We start from the raw sequence: 24,153 nt of genomic DNA on the forward strand, positions 1-24,153 counted from the left end.
ACAGAAAAAGATGCTTCCTGGATGGAAAATGCTGTTGTGTATGCATATCAATCATATGCAAATTTTGAACAAAGTCCTGAGTTGTGAACAGACTGAAAACTGTGCAGTTTTTGAAGACTTTCTCACAGTGTGAAGAAAATTGTTAGCATTATTTGTTGCATCCTTAAAGAAAATAAATAGTGAAGGATTACATCCCTACCAAATAGTGGATATTTCTTAATATGATTTGAATTGCAGCTATTGTTTATTAGCTATAATGAAATTCATTCTGTTAGAACAGAGGTAGTAATTATGCAGCTGTTTGTGAATTGCAGCTCCCAGCGCTCCACCATTAGCTAGGTTAGGCAGAGCTACTGGAAATTTCAGTGCAACTCTGGAGGGCAACATAATTGCCACCGCATGTTAGACTTTTTTTTACATACAAGGAGAATATAATCCCTTGTGGCCCCATTTTTTTACCACATTTCCAATTTTTAACAATCCTAATGATTGTACTCAAAACCCTTTTCCTCTCCCTAAGCCACAATTCTTAAAAAAATCAAGCAATAATTAAAGAGCTGGTGCATTCTCACAAGTAAATCTCCAAGCTTTTGCACTTTCCATGGGGGAATATGTATCAGGAACGTGGCCCTGAAACAGAATACTTAGACATACAAGACTTATTCTACTTATTGGAAGTGAATGCATTTTGCAAAGCTCTAAACTAATTGCTCCTGTCCCACTCTTGTGATGTGCCAAAAGCAAGAGACTCCAATTCTGCATGATGCATTCTTTGAATCATCAGGGACACTTAGGTGGGATTAGCTATTAACATTTACAGCTGCTGTTCTGCACACTAACTTAGCATCAAATAAATAGAACAAAACTGTGACTGAAAATGGCAGATCTAATCATTACGGTTTTGTTGGATGAGCCATAATCTAGTGGGTCAAGACTATAAGCTTTTTAGTAACTCAGCATGACAAGGGAATGTTTGTTTAATTCATTTTGGCTCTGAACACAATACAAATTTAAATCCAGCCACATTTACATGCTGAACATCTGGCCATCAAATTAATTTCTAGGTTGGGAAGGGGGGAAAGTTGCTGATAAATGTTTAAAAAATTAAACGTTTGATGATGCTGGCCAGTAACATGAACTAACAAGTCAATGCAATGGCCTGATTTTTCCTGCCATACCACAAAGAACATAAAGTTTAGCTTCTTAAGTGAGATGAGGTAGGCAGTCTAGGTGCCATATTCATTCTTTAAAAATGTAAAATACTTCTGTGGGGTTTTTGTAAAACACTTTGCTCTTTAGTTTTTTTGTGGGTTTTTCGGGCTATGTGGCCATGTTCTAGCAGTTTCTTTCTGACATTTCGCCAGCATCTGTGGCTGGCATCTTCAGAGAATGCCAGCCACAGATGCCAGCCACAGATGCTGGCAAAACGTCAGAAAGAAACTCTGCTAGAACATGGCCATATAGTCCAAAAACCTCACAAAAAACTATGGATGCCGGCCATGAAAGCCTTCAACTTTACACTTTGCTCTTTACATGCTTCACTCTATGCCAGTCCATGACCACCAGTATCCTTGGCTTGCTCAGTCCTGTCAAGCCATGTCTGTACAAGTAGTAAGGCCAATGACTGCTGCTGTTTTTGTAACAAGGCTAGCTCCAAGACTGTCCCCATGTCTGTTGGATCTCTTCCATACCAGCACTTGACTCTTCACTTCAACTTCTGTGAGAGAAGAGTGATACCCCTGTAATTGCCCACAATGTATAATAGCACAGTACAGAACTAGAGTGTTCAGGAAACTGTGGAAAATGACAGCAGCAAGCAACCAATGCTCATAAGTGTGCTGGGAAAGCAGACCCAGGGAGGTTGTAGTGGCCCCTGACTGGTGTCTAATCCTGTTCTTTCTGACACTGAACTGACTAGTTATTCTACTATCCAGTAGTGGCTGGGTCCCTGTTACTTGTGAGGGTATTGTTTTGTGTTTACATTGACACATAAATATTTGTGGGAATCATGTATTGGATTTGCATGTGCTATTTTGCAGTAGCCTGAACTTTATTAACCATTTCTCTGTGACCTTCCAGTAGGGCACCACAATCAGTATCTGAGGCCCTGCTGTCTGGCCTGCTGATAGGAGAATTAGCAAGTACCCAGGACAGGATCTTTGCAGTGGTTGCCCCATACCTTTGGAACTCCTGCCCCAGAGAATTGTATCTGGCTCCATTATTGCTGCTTTTAAAGAGGTGCTAGAAGTTTACATTCTAGTCCATGTTTCCCTAATGTGTTATGTTCCCTAATGTGTTCTGGCCACTATCGTTTTTTCATTCATGGCTTAAAATTGTAAATTGTATTTATTTGGGGCATATTTATATGTTATTTTTTTCATCTGTAAAAATCATATGAGGGCAGTGAAAGGCACATTAGAAATTAAAATCAATCAATGCATTTATTATTTCACACATCATTACAACTCTTGCGGATCAGACTTAAAATGCAGCTTGGCAGGACTTCATTCTAGCCTGTGCTAGATACTGAACCTGAGAGGTCTGCACATCAAGCCCCCAACATTCCTAAAACTACTGAGCTGGTTCACTGGAGTGATACTTCTGCATCTTTACAGACAGCATACTTCAAATTGTTAATAGTACACTGAGTTTAGGAAGCTGTTGTATATAACAGTCCAAAAGTGTTGACCCAATAAAAAGGTAAAGGTAATCTCTCTATAACAGTTTTCAAAAGCTTTGTCCTGGTAGTGAAAGGTCCATTACCTTATTGGGATTGCACATATGAATACCTTGATAACTGTTCATTGGGTTGGGGAAATGAGAGTACCAGCATGCTCAGTGTTTGAAAACACTTGCACGTAACAGATGCCATCTGGGATGACAACCAGCAACTAAGCACATTGATCTAAATAGCTATTTTATAGGACTTTTATATCTAAAAACAAGTGGGAAGAACCACAGCAGAATAAGATACATAAATTTTCCAGTGAGGGCTCCAGTTCTTTCTAATCCATATGTAACCATGTTTCCACATTCAGAAATATCTATGTATACTGGTGATATTTATGAATGTGAAAACATGGATACATACGGATCAGAAAGAACTACTGAAACATGGTCATGGGATTGTCGAGGGAAGATTTCAACAAAATATGGAATGAAGAGATCAGCAATAATAACTAATCCACTTTTAAACTTAATTGCTTGCGCAAAGTTTTCTAGATTTTAATGGGGGTACAATTTTAAAAGTCAGATGAGGCTGCCCAAGAGAGAAATGCTTTCTAATGACAGCAATGGAATTAGTGCCACAAATAAGAGCAAGCAGATGGAATGGATTGGACCTGCTAACAGATGCACCTTTGCTGAGAGAACAACAGCAGAAGACCCAAAGGGCCTGCACCAGCATGTTCTTGGCTGTGAAGCAAACTCTGAATTTAATCTACCTACTTTTTATAAATAGGGAAGCAAATTTCTAGAAGCAATGTACTTTCTACTGCCTGGCTGTACTCCTTCCAGTATATATACCTGTTTACATCCCAGATCCTCTTCCTACACACACACTTCCAGCTGTATGCACTGGAGTGTGGGGGACAGAACTGGAGCTTGGAAAAAGTTTTAGACTACAACTCCCATATTCTTCCATTTTACTATGGGAACTGTAGTCCAGAAAATGCAATGCTTCCAAGCTATGACGAGTATGGATCAATATCTTGACATAATGTAAGGTTGTGACCCCTTACATCATCATATTTTTCTTTCTCCTGTATGATTTTAACACCTTTGCAAGATGAAGCCAGTGGAACTTTGAAAGCATGCATCTTGTATTTTGTGCACTTTGGTTGTCTCAATAAATGTATCACTGTTTTGTGGAGTTTGGATGTTATTGTACTCTGCCTTTATCTGTTTATTATTATCTTGAATAGCCCCTCAAACACTAGGCTAAACCAGATCAATGCAAAAGCAGATTAAGTTGCACCTCAGCAATTTAACATCTCAACTTACATAAAGTACTGAAGCAATAAATAAAAATATCCAGAACATCAAATTTCCAATGGAAGTGCCTACCCCATTTATAATTGGAAAGGATCAACATATGAGACATTTTAATTATCTCATACTTCATGTGCGGGAAAAAGAGTTTTTAAAAAGTTCCACTCATTTTAACAGATGAGAAGAATTATGAGAGCAATTTACATCACTAGTTGTGGATACTATCCTTACTGAGGTATGAAATCAAGATCATTTCCTATTTTTTTTTTTTTTGTCAAGGGCTGCACCATATTCTATCACATCAGAGTGAGAAAAATTCCCTTTAAAAAATAATCTGAGTCATTATGATTCCAACAATCAGAAAGGCAAGTTCACTACCATTCTAGCTGCAATGCAGCTCTTTAATTAACAGTTATTGAAAAGTAAAAGGTATATTTGTAGCTACAATTTTAAAAACACATTAGAATGCTAGAAATTACTGGCATGTGGTACAAAACAGACCTGAACAAGCCACACATCCTTTATCACTTTAAAAGTAAAACATGTTATAGTTGAGGCACAGAAGGAGAAATATACAGTCTTCATTCTCGCAGACTTGGGATCCATGCCCTTTGATTATTTGTAGAGGTGAATGGAGGGAGTTAAAATGGGGTGCACCCCCGTGGTGTGCACCTGCACCTTCCCCCCCCCCCCCCCCCGGGGGCCCCCCCCATCCAAGTCAATAGGGGCTGGAACAGATCCCCCACGAAAACAGAGGGAGGACAGTATGCTTCTTTATTTTAAAATAGTAATATAATTTTGATATGGCATAATTTTAGCAAAAAGTTGAATATAAATAATTCATTATTTGTATCTAGTTATTTCCAAGGTGTATATCAAAAACAGGAAATAGTTTCTATGTAACTCTGCTATGCTATAGTTGATGCAAAAAAGTAAGAAGTTGCCGTATTCATTGTTTTTATCTAGTTATTTCCATGCTCTGTAACATGAATTAGTTTTGACTGGGGAAATGGTCATTGCCATTGTGAGCAGAAACTGGATGGCTTTAATGTATTTTAATATAAAAATGCTATAAAGGAAAAGATGGACAAATGGACAGGAAAGTTTGTTCGCAACTGAAATAGGAATGCAAATAGCAGCGCGCTAAAATATTTTAATGTTTCTTGCTTTTCAAAAGAATACATCTAAACGGACTCCTGGGTCCAAAACCTACATTATTAGACTAGACAGGCCATTAACTTCACTTAGCATAAGAGTGCTCCCTATTATTTTATGAAGTGAAGAAAAAGAGCCAGATCTGTTTCAAGCTTCTCAAAACTTAACATTAATCCTGCAGCCATGAGTTGCACATGTACAACTGCATAACTGCATGCAACATTACACAACCAATGACAGAGACGATCCATGCAAATTAATCATTTACAAACAAAGCAACACTTTGCATTCTGTGTTTTAGCTATGGAAGAGAAAGCTCACTAAACACAGTCATTAGGACTGAAGTCCTGATGCAGAATCTGCTTTGGCAATTCATGCTTGCCTGATCTTTAGAGACTACTGGATTTGAAGTGAGGGAGGGGGAGGGGAGAGAAAGAACAGAAAAGAGTGAATAGGGGCAGAAAGCTTTTAATTAACAGCCAAGCTAAAACACCATTACAATCTGCAGTTTTGTTTTTATTAATTCACTTGGATTCAGCAGGAATTCCACCAAGGAATAGAGATGAGCAGATGCAAGGGAAGTGCATTAATAAATCATGAATGTCATTAAAATTTGTAAACTAATATCTTCTGGGAAGTCTCAGCAATTAGTCTCAGAGCTTTCTTGGCAAAACAAAAAAATTAATAAAGCCAAAAGGATCTGTGTTTTATAAAGATGCCGACCCAAAGAAAGGTCATTGATAGAGTAATTAGGCAACAAAACAAATGGACCACCTGGGAGTTTGACTTTTGAAACCCCAAAGATTTTCATGTGGCTTGACAGCAAAGGTATTTTTTTCTAAAGGGCAGAGGTCAGTAATGAAGTTCAGAGCCATAAAACTTTATAAAATGCAAAAGGAAATTGTTTTTTCTTAATTGATATATTTCTAGGGTCACCTTTAAGAATGTGACCAAAGGACTGCTATGCCTCTATTACTGCAGGCTACCTCATAGCGCTGCATCTGTAATGTCATTATCTTTTACTAGAATACAGATTAATTTACCTTCAAAACAGTAGCTAAATGTTTGCATAAACACTAGAAAATAGGTTGTATTTTCTGCAATCAAAAATTATTTTTGTATTACAGCAAATGTATTTTGTAATCTCATTTATATCATTATATAAAAAAAATCTCAAAATATAAATAAAAGGAGACCATCATTATAGGATGTATATACCCACATTCTTCAGCTAAACTATTAATTTGTTAACTTGGACATCAATACTGCATCCACACCATTACTTTAGCTGCTGACACAGACATAGCAGGTAAAGCCAAACCATAAGATTAAGCTGTCCAAGCCCAGTGCTTTGTGGAAGCAATATTCCAATTTAAACTCTTGCAGAATATAAACTATTTTAGTAGTGCCTAGAATAGCAGAATAGAGGTTTTCATTGGCAACATGTGAGAATAGAGATGTAAAACAGCTATAGAGGAGAACAAAGTCCTAAATATCAATTCAAAAACATATTAATAAGAAACCAGTCAAATCTGCAACAAAATGTGCCAATATTTGGAATCCTAGCTAGCCATCCATGCATTTTATGCGTCTTTCCTCCATTCTATGGCCACCAAGGCCACACGGTCAGGCTGTTGGTGATAGTGACCCTCTAGAGTTTATTTTTTCTGAAAAAATTATTCATATTTCTGCTGAGTTTGGGGTTTGCCTGAGGACCTTGACCCATACTTCTACTTTGACAGAATTAATCTACCAGTGACTGTTAACATGCAGTTTGCAATGGAGCTAGGATTACACCTACACTGTAGAAATAATGCAGTTTGGCACCACTTTAACTACTATGACTCCATACTACAGAATCCTAGAATTTGTCGTTTTATGAGGCACCAGCACTATTTGGCAGGGAAGACTAAAACCTTGTAAAACTACAGATCCCAGAATTAACAGGAAAGAGCTGCAACACTGAAAGTGGTGTCAAACTGAATTATTTCTATAGTGTAGATGCACCCTAGGGCTTGGACTGGCTAGTAGCCTAACATAAGAGAGATCATGATTCTCAGAGTCTGGTGTAGTCTGGAAGCAGACAAGTAGTGTGTTCAAGCCAGTGAAGAACTAAGAACAGAGTGCCTTATTAAACAGGGACTAAGCAAAAGGCATAATTTTTTTTATAGAAAAATGAAGTTTACCTATAGAACATGTATCAGAAGGTAAACTGGGAATGCAAGGACAAAATAGACTTGCTCCATAGTTGGTGCTGATTCTAATTAGCATTAGATGCTATTTAGAATTTGGAAAACGTAACATTCCATCAGCAGATTTACATGGAGGTCCCACAGAGGTCCAGTAGGGCAATAGTAACCAAGCTAAGCAGCATTAAAAGATTATTTTAGAGCCTAATTCATATATTTCTGTGGTCAACTGGTGGCCATTTAGATTGAAAAGATGGAGCTATTCCCAAAGCCATTCACACAGAAATGTTGCATATGTTGCTGGCTGGTATTATGTTGGTTAATCACAAGTAAAACAGAACCATTCAATCAGTTGTTGAACAGTGAGTCAACACTTAGGTAAATCCAATTGTTTTTGTAGTTCTAGTCAGGGCTAAATAGGAGTACACCATTGATTATGGAGATAATCACATTAGCTTTACTGCAGAGATAGACCCAGGATGTAACTTTCTTAAGGCTGATCTTATCGCATTCACTCATTACTGGGCAGTATGCAGCCCATATGCAACCTGTGCTTCTCTTGCAGCTTTTCAATAACAGGCTGCATAGTGCCCAGCAATGGGTGAATGTAATAAGATCTGCCTTAAGAAAGTTATATCCCAGGTCTATCCTGGCAGTGAAGCTAGTGCGATAGTCTCCTATCTCTATGCACTACATCCATTAAAAGTACTAGGGCTGGCAGGTCCAGGAGGTCAGTACCACCAGCATGTTGATGATTTCCAACTCTATCTCTCCTTTCCATCTAACTTCAAGCAAGCTATTTTTGTGTTAAACCAGTGCCTGTCAGTAAAATGTCTAGCCTCTCTTCCACACTGCAGAAATAAAGCAGTTTGATACCACTTTAACTGTCATGGCTCCATCCTGTATAATCCTGGGGTTTATAGTTTGGTGAGGTATTCAGCCTGGTCTGTCAGAGCTCTGGTGCCTCACCGAACTAGAAATCCCAGAATTCCATAGGATAGAGTCATGGTGATTAAAGTTGTCTCAAACTGCTTAATCTCTGCACTGTGAAATGCTGAGGGTGAACAAACTGAAGTTTCATGCAGATAAGACTGGTGATTCTGACCAGTCAAAAGGTAGATCAGGGAATACAGAGTCAGCCTGCTACAGTCGCTCTGAAATCTCAGATGTGTAGCTTGGGTGTACTGTTGAACTCAGATACAAGCCTGGATGTCAGGTTTCAGAAGTGATCAGGAGTGTAAACTAATCAACAAGCCGCATACTTTCTTGGGGATAGCAGATCTGGCTATGACGGCACATGCATTAATCATCTCTCATTTCAGTTACAGTGTGCCCATGTCATACGCGGATGTGCTATACGCGGACTTGAACGTATGCACTCAAGCCGCAGGGAGCACGCAGGGCACAAGGGGCGATGCATCCCATTCAAATGAATGGGGCGCGTGCCCATGGCGCCCCGTGCGCTCCCACACCACTGTGCGCACGAGCCCCAATCAAATGAATAGGACTCAAGCATACACGGAATTAGCCTTACACTGGGGGTCCAGAATGGATCCCCCGCATAAGGCAAGGGTCCACTGTACTATAACACAGTCTTTGGGGGGATACCTTTCAAAACTACAGTAGATGCCAGACTGCAGCCAGAGTGTTGTCTGAGGATGGTTACAGTGACCACATAGCTCCTCTTGCAACACATTTACTGGCTACTATTCCACTGCTGGGCAAAAATTAAAATCCTGGTCATGACCTATAAAGTCCTATCCTGACTGAGTACAGTTTAGCTTTAAAAAGCTTATCTCCTTATATGAGTCATCCTATGTTTTAAGATTTTTGAAGGAAAGCTTTCTCTCAGTCCCATCACAACCACAGGGACATTTGGTGGGGCACAGAAGAGGGCTTTCTCAATGGCTGCTCCCACATAGTGAAATTCTCTCCCATGGCAGGCCTGTTATCTGTTCTCTTTTCACCAGCAGGCACAGATATTTTTATTTATTCAGCACTTTGACTTTTAAGTGGTTGTGGCATAACAATCTTTTAATGGGGTGTGCTGTAACTTTATCTTTTTAAATGCATCTTAAACACTGTTAAATTAGATTTTAATAGGATTGCTTATGCAATTTTTAAATAAAAAACAATTTTATGAATATATTTTTAGTTGTACTTTCTTTTAATCTATGTTGCAAGCCACATCAGGTCCCATGCCAGTAGAAAGGCAGGATATAAATAAAGTAAATAACCCCCAACTGTAATAGCACAAATCACCAAGATAATGCCAGATGGTGTTCCAGCAGTTCCTATCATCTGCAACTGAGGCTTTTAATGCCAGAATCCCGTCCAAGATTCAGTGTTGATCACATGGCTGTACACCTCGTTCTTAACTCAGAGGCAGCTTCACATTGGGAGTGGCATGAGTGGGTGCCATAGCAGGACATGTTGTAAACAGCTGCCCAGTGTTAGTCCAGAGGGCTCCAGATTTTATGGAAAGATCTAGAGCAAAAGGTGAGCATTTAAAATCCATTCTAGCATGGTATAACAGTGCTGAACATCATCAGGACATTTTGCACCAGTATTGGGGATTGGGCCCTGCATCATCTGGACTGACTGCCATGAGATTTGGGGGGGGTTGTTATTTGGCCCATGCAAACACTCCTATGATCAATCTGTCTTGGTCTCTGAGGTGGAGTTCCTTTCATCCAAGATCTGTGTGAACCCTCAAGAACCCCTCCACCCAGTCCAGGGAACTGAGAGGTGAGGGCAGTTCATGGGCCTGACCATTTATGGTGGGGGGGGGGAGTTCCACTACCCCCTAAGAAGAAATTATGTAATGGGCAAATTATATCTTGGAATTATTTATTATACAAATGAAGAGTCTTTATTCTTCCACCTAAAAGTGGTTTGAATACTGAATGCATTTACCTTTCTGATTTTATATTTTTAGTATTTTTTTTCTGGGCTCTGTTTGGAAAGTAGGCTCTGGATAGGCATACATTCTGTCAGTAATAATTTTGGCTCAGTAATAATTCTGGTTCTTTAGACACTAGGTAATTGGTTGTGGCATCTCTAACTGTGAATGAACAAGTGGGCTTTTCCATAGGCAACCAAGTTGAATGCTTTGACAGTAAAATAGTACATGGGGTTGCCTCTTATTCTAATGATACTTTTTTCAACTTCATTTCTGTTTCTCAGTTCCTACTCAGCATCAAAGCTGGAATCATATCTAGTTTGAACTAGTCTCCATCCTCTGATCTCCGAAACCTACACAGAGCTAGTTTTTCCAAAAAGAAAATGGTACTCAAGATACTACACTGAGGAAAATTGTGATATTGCACAACTAAATGTAAAACCAAATATTCATATATTTGCTTATGCAACCAGATGAACAGTGCAAAGTATGCATCAACACATGCCTGTACAATACACACATGTGTGCAAAGCACAACTTTCAGAAGTCAACTTCTGCTATGCTGAACTAAATGCAGATGCTGAACACTGGACAAAAATATTCAAGCACTTCTGTTGTAGACATTATGCACATGTATGATACCAGCAGGATTCCAGCCTTTGCCTCATCAAGTCTTGATCATACCAAAACTACTCATGCCCAAGGTTTCTGAGCAAGGCCAGATGAATGGATGAACTTTTTACCTAACGCCCGACTGCTGTTATATATCTTTTTAAAAAAAATTGGTTCTACTTTTGAAATTGTATACACTGTTGATATATTGTATTATGACTTGGATCATAGAGTTTTAATGATGTAAAACCGCTTTGATCGGAAGGAAAAGCGGTATACAAATAAAAGTTTTATATTTATTATTATTATTATTATTATTGTTGTTGTTGTAATTGTAGTCTATTAGGCAGAGTGAGGTAGTTGCATCAGGCGGCAGATTCTGAGTATCACCCAAGGGCAGCAAATGGTAGGTTATCCCCTTTTGATCCAAGAGAGAACCAATTTAGGGGCTGAGCAGATGGGTCAGGAAAGCATGGGCCAAGCCCATGCTCTTCTAGACCCATTGCTCACCCGGTTTGGTCTGTGGGTTGTCACAGAGATGAGTGGGTGTTCACACACTCATCCCTTCAGCAACTGAGGGTCAGGACAGGTGCACGCTCCTTATCTTGCTATGAGTCACCCTGAGAAGCTCCCTCCCATCACCACATCTGACACAGAAATGGGGCACCAGACTGCACCCATGCATGTGGCCATGTTTCTGCATCAGACACGGCAATGGGAGTGATTCCCAGTCAAAGTGATGTGCTGCAAGGTAAGGGGTGCAGGGTGGGGGCATGTGAACAGCCAGGTTTTGCCACAGAGTTTCCTGGAAACTCCATGAAAAACCAGGGTTAATTACTAATGAAGATAAAAGAAGAAATTGCAAAGGCAGGCTTACTGTTGAACCTAAAGAAAACAAAAACATGTATGGATGTGCGAGCTGGACAATCAAGAAAGAAGATAGGAGGAAAATCAACTCATTTGAGATGTAGTGCTGGAGAAGAATGCTGAGGATTCCATTGACAGCCAAAAGGACAAATGAATGGGTCCTATAGCAGATCAAGCCAGAAGCATGCCTAGAAGCCAAGATGACAAGACTTAGACTGCCAAATTTTAGACACATCATAAGAAGGCATGAATAGTTGGAAAAGACAATAATGTTAGGAACGGTGAAGTAGAAAGAGAGGAAGACAACAGCTAGATGGATGGACTATGAATATAAACTTGCAGGAGCTGGGCAGGGCAGTAGAGGACAGGAGGATCTGGAGATGTCTCATCGATAGGGTCGCCATAGGTCGAGATCAACGTGAAGACAGTTAACAACAAAAATTGTAATTTACCCTGGGGCCAGATCAGATCCTCTGGATCTGCATCAGGACAGGCAGGATTGGGCTTGATCCTGCCCATGGGCTTTTGGTTTACGTTGTCTGAAGTAGAAGATGTGAGGGTAGAGGGAATCCAGGTCTTTGACCCATGCACACAACCCCTTAGTCTGTTCCAGTTTAAAGAGAAAGAGGGAGAGAGATCTTGTGGCACTTTTAAAACTGGCATCTATTTTAGCATAAACTTTCTGAATTATAATCCAGTTGCTCAGATGCATTGATGAAGTGCAATAATGAAACCTTATGTTTGTGTATACTTGCATAGTTGTGAAGATGGAATCAGAGTGAAATAGAATACAGCAAATGACAGTTATAATATGGTCATAAATTTAAAAAGCTGTTTTAGCAAAAATATCCTGGCATCTCTAAGCCAATGGACAGATCTGTAAATTATTGTTTCTAAAATACCAAAACGATATATTCTGATTTCAGGAAAGTTGGGTCTGCTAAAGGCAGAATACTTTATTTAAGTATAAGTAGAAAACATTGGTTATACATTTGTGTTTGTGTATAATCATGCACTTCGTGGTTAAAACGCATTTAATTGGTTATTATTAGATTTTACTACAACAGATGGGGACAGGTGCTGGTGAGATTTTCTATTTAATGTGCCAAAAAAAAAAAAAAAAAACCCTTGGCTGGATTTGGATACTGTACACATTGATATAGGTCAGTGTGCACACAATACATGTGTATTAATTTACTGATCCACCTCTAACAGCAAAATGTTTGCAGCCACTATTCAAACATTCCCTGTATCTCAGTAGCTTCCACTATATGGAATATTGGGAGAGTAATTTCAGGAACATGGAGGGATGACTTTTAATATGTGTGTATTTAGTTTACCTTTAATCTACTAAATCTACTAAAAAGTAGTTGATGGGCCCTCTCATTTTGAATGCAGTACTTCTATGTCTCTGAAAGGCTCCAAGTTTAACAGTGCTGTCACCTTTCCCCCCTGTTTTTACCCAACTGAAGGACTGCAGCCATCTCTCAGTATTAGTAGAGGAATTTTTTGGCTTATTATATTATTTATGCAGAGCCAGATTGTGCAGTAATTATGCCTACACTATAATCACTGTGTCATTTGCACATGTTAGGTACAAGGGGAAAAAGTTTCTTTCTAGGCTTAAATACTCTGAAAAGTCTGCAGTAAGTGGAAATGACTGTGCTCTCTCCTATTAGTCTCAGGGTTATTTATACCTCTGCGGATTAGCATGGTACAGTGCAATTAGGCTTTAGAGGTACCATGCAAATCAAAAAGTTTTAAGAGCTCTTAGGAACAATTAACCCCTAACACATTAGCAACTTCTCTCTGTGAAGCATTTTTTTCCTCGTTATGTTCCAGGAAAGTGCAATTCCAACAAACAGTTAAGACAGAAGGAGCTTTTCATCAGTTTCTCATCATTCAGGATACCCAGTTTATCCTTAAAGGTTGTGACCTTTAAAGCCCTATGCAGCTCAGGTCCATACTATCAGAAATATCATATCTTCCCATTTTAGCCTATGCACTTTAAGATCTTCAGGGCAGAGCTTTCTCTTGGTCACACAACCACCACTGGCACATTTGGTGGAGTGGCAGCGCAGAGATTTAAAAGTGGCTCCTCTCATGTTATGGAATTCCCTCCCATGAGAGGTTCTGTTGGCCAACAATCAAGTAGCCTTGTATTTAAGCATGTGTTTGGCAGAAGGGTCTTTAAGTGAGGTGTGTTTTGCTTTTATCTAATTTACTGTAATTTAAATGTGTTTTCAACTGTTTTAACTTTATGTTTTAATAGAATTGTTTGTTCCATTTATTTTTTAACCTTTGTATCCAAGCGGTTTTAAGCTGTACTTTGTTTTAATTTGTTGTAAGTCACCTTGGGTCTGTGTTGGGGAAGGTGTGGGATATAAATTAAGTGAATCAATAAAATTATTTGATTAATTAATTAATTAATTAATTAAAACTCTCTGTGATTATGATAATGTGCATTTATGATAATGAGCATTTATAATCCAGTATAAATTTGTTATACTCAGAGGTGGCCCTCAAGACAGAAAGGTTTACCAGCTACACATAGCACAGTTTACATGCATTTTTTTTGAAAAAGTTGTTTTGACTGAAGACACAAACCAAAGGAAAGTTCAATGATCTGTCCAACACAAATATGTCCAAAAAGAAATGAAATTCCATTAAAGTTCTTCTGTAAGAAGATATCCTTGTTCAAGAACATGTTTCACAGATTCAAGGACCAGGTCTGGCTCTTACCTTGAGGATGAGTGAAGCAACTAACTCTAGTGACCGATGTTTAGGCACAATGGAAGCAGCTCCCTCCTCTATTGAAGAATAGAGCTGTGTGCCATACAACAACTCACATTCTGTTGTAGCACCTTTGAGACTAGCTGAAAGAAAGAACTTGGTAGCATGAGCTTCCATAGATGTGAGCCTACTTCCTCATTTGCATGCATAAACCTGAGGAAGTAGGCTCTACTAAACCTCATGCTACCAGCTTCTTTATTTCAATCAGTCTCAAAGATACTACAAGACCTCTTTGCTTACTGATTTTCCAGACTAACATGGCCACGTCTTTGAATTCAGGCTTTCTGTTGGGGAGATACACATTCTTTAAAGTTGCACTGTGCATGCAGTTTAAATTATTCATCATAATGCAACAGATTATTCTGCCAAAACTATTGTTTCTTTTTCAAACGATTCCCTTGAGACCACCAAACTCATACTTTAAATGCTGGAACAAGTTAGTGGACTACCTAATTTTTAATGGGAAATGCCCACGCTTCTCAAAAGCGATCAAGCATTCTAAAACTGGATGTGTAGGGTTGTCATTTCCAAAACCTGATCTTTACTTTGAAGCTTCTCAGCTAAATCAGATCTCCCAGTTGATTAGTAGAAATAGTCTGACCAACTGGGTAAACATTAAAGTTAACACTGCATCCCCTGCTACCTTTGATCAGTTTTTTTCTGAATCTATATATAAATTCACTAAAATTTGTAATAATCCTTTTTTGCTGACCGCCTTGGTTTTGTGGAAGAAATGGAGGCATCTCTTGGCTCCCTACCCTTACCCTTTATGGCCTTTTCTTACTCACTTTATGGCACCCAGTCATTGGCATGTGCTGTAAATTGTAGCTAGTCTGTATGGGGTTTACATAGTGTTGATGCAACTTCACCCCTTGAAAGTGGCTAGGCAAGCAAGGAGCAACACAAAGTGGATTTTCAAATATGTTCAAAGCAATGAAATAGTGGGACCACTGCTAAGCATGGATGGTCAAATGCTAATGGATCACAATGAAAAGACAGATCTGCTCTTGTAGAAGAAAATGGTTTCAAACTAGAAAACAAAGTAAAATACTTAGGTATTACTTTAACAAACAAAAATGTGGATATATTTCATAATAATTATGAGAAAGTCTGGGCAGAGGTGAAAAAAGACTTAGGAAAATGGGGGAAATTCCAACTTTCACTTCTTGGTAAAATTTCAGTTATTCAGATGAATATCCTTCCCAGAATGTTATTTTTATTCCAAACAGTTCTGATTCTACACTCATTCAAACCTCTAGAAAATTGGCAAAAAGAAATCTTAAAATTTGTGTGGGACAAGAAAAAAGCTAGAATTAAAGCTAAGATAATGTATGATGAAAAAAAACGGGGAGGCCTGGGTCTGCCAAACCTCAAAACATATAATATGGCAACCGTCATGGTTTGGCTGAAGGAATGGTTGTTGTTAGATGATGACAAATTATTAGCTCTTGAGGGATTTAATATGAGATTTGGGTTCCACGGTTATCTATTTTACGACAAAAAGAAAGTTCATAAAAACTGTGTAAATCATGTAATTTGCAGAACGTTATTATACGTATGGGAAAAATTGAAATCTCGTTTATGTTATTGGATCCCTCAAATCTGCTCACCACACGAAGCTCTCTTTGGAAAAGAAAGCATTCCAAAGCTTAAATGGTTGAGATATAAAGATTTAATTAAATCAAACATGGAGGCAGAAGAACTTAAATCTCAAGAGGAGTTGAGGCAAACTGAGATTGAATGTCATTGGTATCTTTACAGGCAGCTTAGGGAAAGATGGAAGCTTGATAGAAAGATGACTGGAATCAATAAGAATATTACAGAATGGGAAGAGATAATAAATAAGGGGAAAAGAAAGTTGATAACAAGGTACTATAAATTGTTACTGACTTGGGAAACAGAAGAAGAGATAATAAGAGAAAGCATGGTACGCTGGGCTCAAAATATGGGCAAGAACTTAGAATATGCGAAATGGGTAAATGTATGGAAATCCATGAAATATACTGTTAACCAAGATTTGAAAGAAAACATTTATAAAATGACCTATAGATAGCACTTATCGCCACAAAAAATAGCATTTATGTATAAAAACAGTAACCCACTCTGTTGGAGATGTGAAAATAAGGTTGGAACATATTTTCATATGTGGTGGTCGTGTAGGAAGGCAAAAGAATATTGGTTAAAAATATATAAGGTAATTAATGGAGACCTAAAGATACAAATCGCTTTTCAACCTGAAATTTTTCTGTTAGGAATGGTAGATGTAGAACTGGAGAGGTTATGTGGTAAACTAATATTTAAGTTGTTGACTTGTGCAAGAATTGTTTTCGCCAAATCTTGGAAATGTAAACAGATTCCTTCAATAGAACAATGGCTGATCAAACTACTGGAAGTCGCGGAAATGGACAAAATGACATCCTGGATGAAGGACAAGAATGAAGAACAAGCAAAAAAAGACTGGGAGATTTTCTATGTTTATATAAGAAAAGAATGGAAAAACATCTACTTAGGATAAGCAACGGAATAAAACTGGATTATTAATCTAAAGGAAATAATAGATATAGGGTAAAATAGGTTATGGCAAGATCATAATAATGAGTTAGACATGTTAAAAGAACTCATCAAGTTATTAAGATTTGAAGGCTAAGCATGGTCTCAAAAAATTAAATAAATATATTTCAAATTTAAAGAACAAGAATAAGAAATACAGATGGAGGATTTATGAGACCAATAGAAGCGGAAGGATAAGATTAGATATAACAACAAAAGATAGAACCGAGATATAAAGTTTAGGTAATTGAGAAACCAAGTAGTAGGAAGTGAACTTGATGTTATATGTATTTTAGTATATATTGTCAGAGAGACTATGTTTTATGTTTAGTGTCAACCAAAAAAGCTTTTAAAAGGATATCTTGATAAATTACTCACTTAAAAAAGTAATCGAATTAATAGAAGAAAATATGAAACAGACGTATTGTGAACAAAGAAAAGGAAAAAGAGCAGATTTGGCTAATATTGTTCATAGTATTGTTTAAGATAAGCTAGCATTATATGTAATATAAGTATTATATGAAAACTGACACCAGTTGTTATTGTATGTATGTATATTGTGTTATATGGGCAATGTGTATATGTATATGGTGGGTCACATGGTGTAATGTAAGGTATTGTATGTCAAGTGTAAAACAATTAAAAATTAATAATAATAAAAAAAGACAGATCTGCTCAAAATCTATTTTGCTTCAGTTTCCCTCCCAAAAAGAGGTCTGTGTGCTTCCATGCATCTGCAGAGACCTTGGTAAGGAATCTGGGCTGCAAATCAAGATTGATAAAGAGTTAGCCAGGAATCACCTAGGCCTCAAACAGATTGGACAAAAAGGCCAATGTTGGGCCATATTGGGAACATGGAGTTTAGACAAAAAGGAATGGACAGAAACTGCTCCTTTCCTGGTTCAAAACCAGGGCAGCAGCCCAGATCAGGGCCTGATGCATGCGGATGCTGTGGCCCTGGCATGAACAGCGCCAGGACATCCTCATCATGGTTTTTGTTTAGCCTGTCTGCTCGAGGCCCTAGTTAACCTAAAGAAATTCAAATCTGCAGTGCCAGATGAACTGCATCCCAGGGTACTAAAGAAACTTGCTGGCACCACTTATCATTATTTCTGAGAAATCTCAGAGAATATATGAGATGCTAGAGGACTGGAAAGGAGTAAACATTGTCCCTCTCTTCAAAAAAGAAAATCCAAGAAATTACAGGCTAGGTAGCCTGAAATCAATAGCATGAAAAATATTAGAGGAGATTATACAGAAGTCCATCTGCAAGTATCTTGATGGCAATGCAGTGATTAGTAGGAGAAAGCATGGGTCTTACTAATCTCATAACTTTTTTGATCTGGTCACTAGTTTAGTAGATGGCGGGACTGCCGTGAATGTTATTTATCTGGATTTCAGCAAAGCATTTGATAAAGTTTCCCCATGGTATTTTGCTTAGAAAACTAACTAAATATGGAATAGAGAGAGAGACCACTAGTTGGATCCATAATTGGTTGGAAAATCATGCTAGAGAGTTGTCATCAGTGGCTGTGCTTCAGATTGGAAAGATGTCTCAAGTGAAGTATTATAGGATTCTGTCCTGGAGCCGATGCACGGCAATATTTTTATCAATGATTTAGAAAATAGGGTGGAGGGAATCCTCATGAGATTTGCAGATGATACAAAACTGGGAGGGGTGGCTAACACATTTGAATACAGGAACAAAATTCAAAAGGACCTAAATAAACTAGAAAACTGGTCTGTAATTAATAAACTGAAATTCAGCAGAGGGAAATGCAAAATTCTACATGTAGGCCACAAAAATGCAAATGTGCATATATAGGATAGAGAATGCTCAGTATTGTTAATCATAAGTTGAACATGAGCATGTGGTGCTGAAATAAAGAAGGCAAATACTATTGTAGCCTGCATTAATAGAAGCATTGTTTCCCAGTCAAGGGAAGTAAAAGTCCCCCTATATTCTGCACTGGACAGGCTTCATCTAGAGTACTGTGTTCATTTCTGGACACCTCATTTTAAGAAGGACATAGACAAAGTGGAACAAGTTAAGAGAAAGACAATGAGGATGATAAGAGGTATGGAGAACAAAACATATGGACAGTTAAAGGAATCTGGCATATTTAGCATGGTGAAGAGAATATTCAGGGGTGATTAGATTGCACTCTTTAAATACCAAAAGAGCTGCTATGAAGAGGAGAATACAAGCTTATTTTCTGCTGCCTCAGTTGTTGTTACTGCCCTCAAGTCAGAGGTAGAATGAGTCTAATTGACAGTGAGAGTCATTTGACAATGGAAACAATTGCCTAGAGAGGTGCTGGGGTCTCCTCTGGATGTCTTCAAAAAGAAGCTGGACTGCTAACTACTGGGGATGCTCTAGATGGACATCCTGTATTGAGCTAGGGGTTAGACTTGATGTGATGGCCCATAGGATCCCTTCCAACTATGGTTCTATGATTATGTGTTGATATTTATGCCACACTAAAGGGATGTTGTATTGCAACCATACTGTTCTGCACCCTCTAAATCAGCCTGCTGCCTTCCAAGGTATTATATATGGTGAACATTGTCCCTAGCAATGTCAAAGTATTGTTTGTTTGCCACACCAGGCCAGAAAGCTGGAAGGAAAGGGACACCAATTTTCCTTTTGCCTCAAGCAGTAAAATGTTTCAGACTGTCCCTGGTAAAGGAGGTGAGAAGATTGTTTCATTTCTTCCCTTTTCTAACATTCCCAGAAACCCACACCAGCATTTCATGCAAGACACAGCAAACCACTGCCCAAGAGATACTATGTGGTCTATAATCCTCTTACCTCCAGAGTGAGCTTTCAGTTACACTTCCCAAGTTGAAGTCATGCAGCTTTGTAAGAATGAGAATCACCTGAGAAAAGAAGAGAGGGAGGGAGGGGAAATAAAATAAAGAGTCTTGCTTTAGCTTTCTGAAACTCTCTCTTTCTCTCTGTACACACACACATACATATATCTGAAATCACCCAAAGAAGAATTCAGCGCTTATCTATTCACATTAGGGTATTATAGGATCAAGTCAGGAGCAGAGAGAAGGGTAAGAAGAGAGAATCAATTGCTTAATGTATTCTCATACCTAGTAATATTTTATTTCAGATTCAAAATATTTTAGGAAATAAAAAGAAATATACCACCAGGATTAACCTTGTATGCTTTTTCACTTCCTTACATCTACATCTGGGCTTACTCCACTAAGAGTGTAAGCCTATTCTTATTTTAGTTGGTAAGCCCAGCTGTATTCAGGACTTACAAGAAAATGTGTATGCCATTGCAGCTTAAATAAAAGAACAAGAGACCATTCTGCTGATCGATGCATTTGGCAAAAAGCTGGCTGTAGCCAAACTGGCAAGAGCCTGGCTTTTCCCATGCTGAACCTGGCAAGACCCCAGACTTTGCTGATATAACATACATAGGTGTGGTGCTTAGTGTTTATAGAATCATGCATATAATGCACAGGCTTATACCAGGACTTAGAGTAAATAGATGAATGAATTCAATGAAGTTGCACTGAAGAGTTAATGGCAAGGTATGACTATTAAAATTTACCTAATTCAGTACTCCAACTGGTTATACTGGCTGTCACCCAGGCAAGTAAATACCATCACCAGACCAACCTTTGAGAATGGGGTGGGAAATGTAGATCCCACAGTCTGCATGTGGCCTTTTGGGGGGGAATCCTGTGTGATCTTTAGGATGCCCAAAATGCCCACAAAAAGAGTTTGATTGGAAAACACTTAGAAAATATGCATTTGGGTCAGATTAGGCCATTCCAAGATGTTTCAGGATCCTTAATATTCTTTAAAATAGTGGTATGCAAAGGGATCTTGTAGCACCTTTGAGACCATGTGAAAGACGCTGTAGCATAAGCCTTGGTCTATCTTCAGATGCTTGTAGTGAACTGAGGTGAAAAGTCACCAACATTCACTTCTAATCTGACAAAGGAGCCCTGTGAACCACCAGAGAAATCCAAATAATGGCATGCAACTCTGTAGCTTCTGATGCATGTCCATCCTTGTCTTAGAAGGTTGTGAGAGAATGAAAGATAAGTCTTCTGTGTATGTCTCACTCTCTCAGCTGAGAAGGCCAGCAGTCTATTAAAGTAGGGAGGCATCTGCCCCAGTGGGTGGCCAATAAGTATATTTTAGGGATGAGGCTTCTCTGGGTGTGCAGTGGGGCAAACTAGGCTCCAGGGGCTGGAGGTCTCTCTCCTTGTTTTATATCTCTCAGTAGAGACAACCATAATGGATTTTTGCATGGGACTTCTTTTCCTCAATTGTAACTGACCATTAGGGCAATAGGAAAATGTCTAGAAAATGTCTGAGTTGGCCTGCACTGTTATATCTTTTTACATCCATTATCACCTGAAAGGTTTACTAGCACCAGGACTGATACAATTTCCCTCATTATGTGTTCAAAATTGCTAAAGTGTAAGCCTAAAGTAATGACCTGGCCTTTAGCAAAAAAAAATATTGTAGGTACATCCAAGTTATCAAAGAATAATTCTGCCCTCCTGCTTGGAGGTGACTTGGCAGTGTAATGAAAAAAGAAAGAGAGGTGATAAACCATCCCTATGGACTTCGACTTCATGCAAGGTTCTGGCAAATAGCAAGATTGCCTCAGGCATTTGTGATGTACAATATAGCCCAAATGTACAATGTATCACCCATATAAATTATACACTTGTAAGATGAGCAGACAAGCTCAAACTGCAATCTTAAACAGCATAAGTTCCATTAGCCCCCCCCCCCCCGCCCGCCCCCCGGCCACCCAAAATCCTTGTTTTCTAGAAAAAAAATCTGGATGTGCAAGATCCAAACCCCTCAGATGAATAGAAATATAGTCATCCCACTTCTAACATCATCTTTTGGGATATAAGTCAGGAAGAAAATGCTACACTAGAAACAGCAATTTCACTTTTATTTTATTTTCCTTGCTGGCTCAGGCAAGATAGGCTAGAGATGTAGTGAATATTTGCAAATTTTCTCAACTTCAACAAGAAAGGTTGCTGTGGCATGTAAAACAAAAATGTCAACTGTGATGACAGCTGATCCATAAGCATGAGCAGAGAGACCAGAGTGAGTTTTTCCCCCTTCTCTCTCTCTCTTGTCAGCAGTAGCACTTGCACAAAAGGCCCTTTTTTCAAAAAAATATTGTTCCATACGCGCACGTGCACACATACATATTCATTCATACACATACACACATACCCACACAATTCATACTACTTCCCTCACTATGTGTTCAAAATTGCTAAACTGTAAGTAATAACCTGGCCTTTAGCAAAAAGATATTGTAGATACCCAAGTTATCAAAGAACAGTTCTACCTGCTTGCTTGGACATGACTTGAAAATGCAATGAAAAAAAGAGAGATGACAAACCATCCCTTTGGATGTTCTCTGGCAAAAGATCACAATTGACATTCCAACCCTTATAGAGATAATGCCACATGGTCTCCATGTGGAGAATCTTTAAGCTGCAAATACCTAAGATCTCAGCTGTACAGGAGCCCCAGTATAATAGGTCTACTGTACTGGTGTACCCTCTGTCTGTTCCAGTTTGGCATGGACAGTATAATACTCTGTTGTTCCACCTTTTCAGCTGTTTTTTTTTAATGCCCCATGTTCTCCCACTCTCCACCTTGAATTGCTGCAAACTGAGTTGAAAGTTTTTTTTAAAAAAGCAGTTTGTACTCATTTAACTCAGCAGTGGGGAGAGAAGAGAAAGGAGAGGAAGCTTATCCTTTCAAGTAGGCTCAGGCCAAAGTAAACTGCTTCAGCCTCTCCTAGCTTGTGTGTTCTTCCTCATTAACAACTTCTGTCCTCTTGAACACAGTCTGATGTTGCTTGGCCACACATGTCCTGGTATTCGTTTGTGAAATTTTGGAAGGTATGGAATGAGCTATGAGACACTCCCCCAATTTCTACTTAATTTGCATCCTGTTTTTATTAAATGAAACTTTGCCTATTTGTAAGGGATAATTAGGATGAATTCCATTTTCTAATGGATGATGATGAATTGCAGCACTGCCAATTATTGTCACTTTGGATTTATGTTGATTGCTGTGGTAGCCCCACCTAAAGAAAAACAGCCTCAAAAAAAGAGAAATTGCGCTTGTTCATGCTTTCTACACTCTTCCTAGTCAGGTCTCTTGCAGAGCTGGGTGTGGGGATTTTCGGGTGTGACTGAAAATAACTTCCAGATTTTAAAAATAGCCTATGAGTATCTCCATAAAGGTCCATAAAGGTCTCTGGGTAGGAGGGACTGGCCAATTTTTGGTGAACGTCTAAAAACTGGGGCATGAAGCACAAGGGACACGTCTGATCTTCTAAACTTCCAAACGGGCTACTGCCCTTGAAAGCTTCCCAGCTCTGATGTAAAAACTGGGCATCCTAACTATATGACTAGAAGTATTATTTAAGAGACAGCATGGTATGGTGGTTTGGGTCCTGGACTAGAACCTGGGAACAAGGGTTCAAATCCTTGTCAGACTTGGAAATCTACTAGGTGACCTTGGGTGAGTTTCTCAACTTCTTGGGCTCACACTTTGTCAGCCACAGCCATTGCAAATCCTGCTCTTTACAAATCTTGCCAAGAAAACTTCATTATAGGTTTGCCTTACAGTCTTCATGAATCGGAAAAGACTTGAAAGCACACAGCAAAAACAATCTGTTTATTTACAGGTTGCACAGTAAATATCTAATCATTTTACAACACCCCAAATCAACTAATTAAGGTGGCTGCCTTATTTTGCCCAGTTGGCCCTGTCAGATGATTGGCCCTGTCAAATAGAAAGGAATTTTGATGTTTTCAAGATTCTCACCATAATTAAAGAAATATAAGTTAACATTCATTTATGTGCACCTAAGATTCACCCTTTAGAATCACTGTCTGTTTGAATCCCCCTTGCCATAAATGGCTACAACTTTTACCTTAGAATACTGGAACTGAAAGAACTTTTACATTGTCCTACAAGTATGTTCTACTTAGGAAATTATCACACTCAGATGGAATAGGGATGGGATCGCTCTCCCATCCTTATCCCATCCATAGGGGGGATTGCACAAAAGC

The 24,153-nt window shown here is 38.7% G+C and overlaps 1 protein-coding gene across 1 annotated transcript in view; it reads right to left on the reverse strand.

The window, feature by feature from the left end:
* The window catches only part of SORCS3 (sortilin related VPS10 domain containing receptor 3), a 652,615-nt gene that overhangs the window by 393,578 nt on the left and 234,884 nt on the right, over positions 1-24,153 (reverse strand). The window contains exon 2 of the mRNA XM_042460847.1: positions 19,871-19,938. Coding sequence (XP_042316781.1) covers positions 19,871-19,938 — 68 coding nt within the window. The remainder of the gene's footprint in view (positions 1-19,870; positions 19,939-24,153) is intronic.

The sequence above is a fragment of the Sceloporus undulatus genome, chromosome 3, assembly GCF_019175285.1.
Source record: "Sceloporus undulatus isolate JIND9_A2432 ecotype Alabama chromosome 3, SceUnd_v1.1, whole genome shotgun sequence".
Classification (NCBI taxonomy): domain Eukaryota; kingdom Metazoa; phylum Chordata; class Lepidosauria; order Squamata; family Phrynosomatidae; genus Sceloporus; species Sceloporus undulatus.